General features: G+C 70.1%; 1 protein-coding gene across 1 annotated transcript in view; it reads left to right on the top strand.

Moving 5' to 3' along the window:
* Positions 1–119: 119 nt before the first annotated feature.
* Positions 120–1,372, top strand: part of LOC130586927 (induced myeloid leukemia cell differentiation protein Mcl-1 homolog) — a 5,350-nt gene continuing 4,097 nt past the window's right edge. The window contains exon 1 of the mRNA XM_057387861.1: positions 120–1,293. Within this exon, the coding sequence (XP_057243844.1) occupies positions 171–1,293 (1,123 nt within the window). The 5' untranslated portion in view covers positions 120–170. The remainder of the gene's footprint in view (positions 1,294–1,372) is intronic.

The raw sequence follows: 1,372 nt of genomic DNA, 5'->3' as shown, positions 1-1,372 counted from the left end.
AATTCCCCCTCCGCACCGGAACCTCCGCCGGAACCGGAACCTCCCCCCCCGTCCCTGCCGGTTCCACCGCTCCCTCCCCGTCCCGCCCTCGGCGTCACCGCCTCCGCTGATAAAACCCGAGCGCGCCGCTCGCCCCGCCCGCACSCCGCCGGCCGCGAGCACCGGGCGCCATGTTCGCCGTCAAACCCAAAGCTTTTCTGGGCTTTAACCTCTACTGCGGCAGCTCCCCGAGCACCGGAGGCACGGCCGAGCCGCCCCGGCAGCGCCCGGAGCCCGCGGCCGCCGCGGAGCCGGCACGGGAACGCTCGGGTAGCGGAGCTCTCAGCGGAACCGCCGCCGGAGCCCTCACGGGAACCGGCACGGGAACCGGCACAGGAACCGGCACGGGAACCAGCACAGGAACCAGCACGGGAACCGGCACAGGAACCGCCACAGGAACCGGCACGGGAACCGGCACGGGAACCGCCATCGGAGCCCTCACGGGAACGGACATGGGAGCCTTCACAGGATCCGCCACAGGAAACGCCGCCGGACCCCTCAGCGGAGCCCTCACAGGAACCGCCACAGGAAACGCCACCGGAGCCCTCACGGGATCCCTCACAGGAACCGCCGCCGGAGCCCTCACCGGAACGGCCGCCGGAGCCCTCACCGGAACGGCCACCGGAGCCCTCCCCGGAACCCCCGGAGCCCTCACAGGAACCGCCACCGGAGCCCTCACGGGAATCGCCACAGGAAACGCCACCGGAGCCCTCACAGGAACCGCCACCGGAACCCCCGCCGGAGCCCTCACGGGAGCCCTCACAGGAACGGCCACCGGAGCCCTCACTGGAGCCCTCACGGGAGCCCTCACCGGACCCGCCACAAGAACCCCCGCCGCCAGCCCCCCTCGCTCTCTGATTGGCTGCCCCCCCAGCCCCCCGCGCTCTCTGATTGGCTGCGCCGCGCCGCCCCGCTCGCTGATTGGCTGCGGCGCGACTCTTTGGCGCCCCGAGGAGGAGCTGGACGGTTACGAACCCGAAATGGAGCGCGACCCCTCAGACGATTCGCGACCGGCGACCCCTCCGGGACCCCCGGACGAGCTCCGCCGCCGTTCCTTGGAGCTCATCGGCCGCTACCTACGCGAAGTGGCGGGTGAGGAGCAGCCCAGCCCTAAAAAACTTTTCCCGGGATTGCTGCGGGGTCCCGGCAGGCCCGGCGGATCGGCGGCGGCGGATGCGGTAATGGAAAAAGCGCTGGAAACGCTGAGGAGGGTCGGGGACGGCGTCATGAGGAAACACGAACTCGCTTTTCAAGGTGAGGGACCCCCCAAAATCCTTTCGGTTGGGAACGGAAAACCGAAAGTTTGGCGAGGGAAACCGCGAGCCAAAAAAAA

Source organism: Malurus melanocephalus, unplaced genomic scaffold, assembly GCF_030028575.1.
Source record: "Malurus melanocephalus ecotype Western Australia unplaced genomic scaffold, MMel_1.1 scaffold_1401, whole genome shotgun sequence".
Classification (NCBI taxonomy): Eukaryota; Metazoa; Chordata; class Aves; order Passeriformes; family Maluridae; genus Malurus; species Malurus melanocephalus.
The sequence above is the reverse complement of the archived record's forward strand: the minus strand, read 5'-3'. Positions and strand labels throughout refer to the sequence as shown.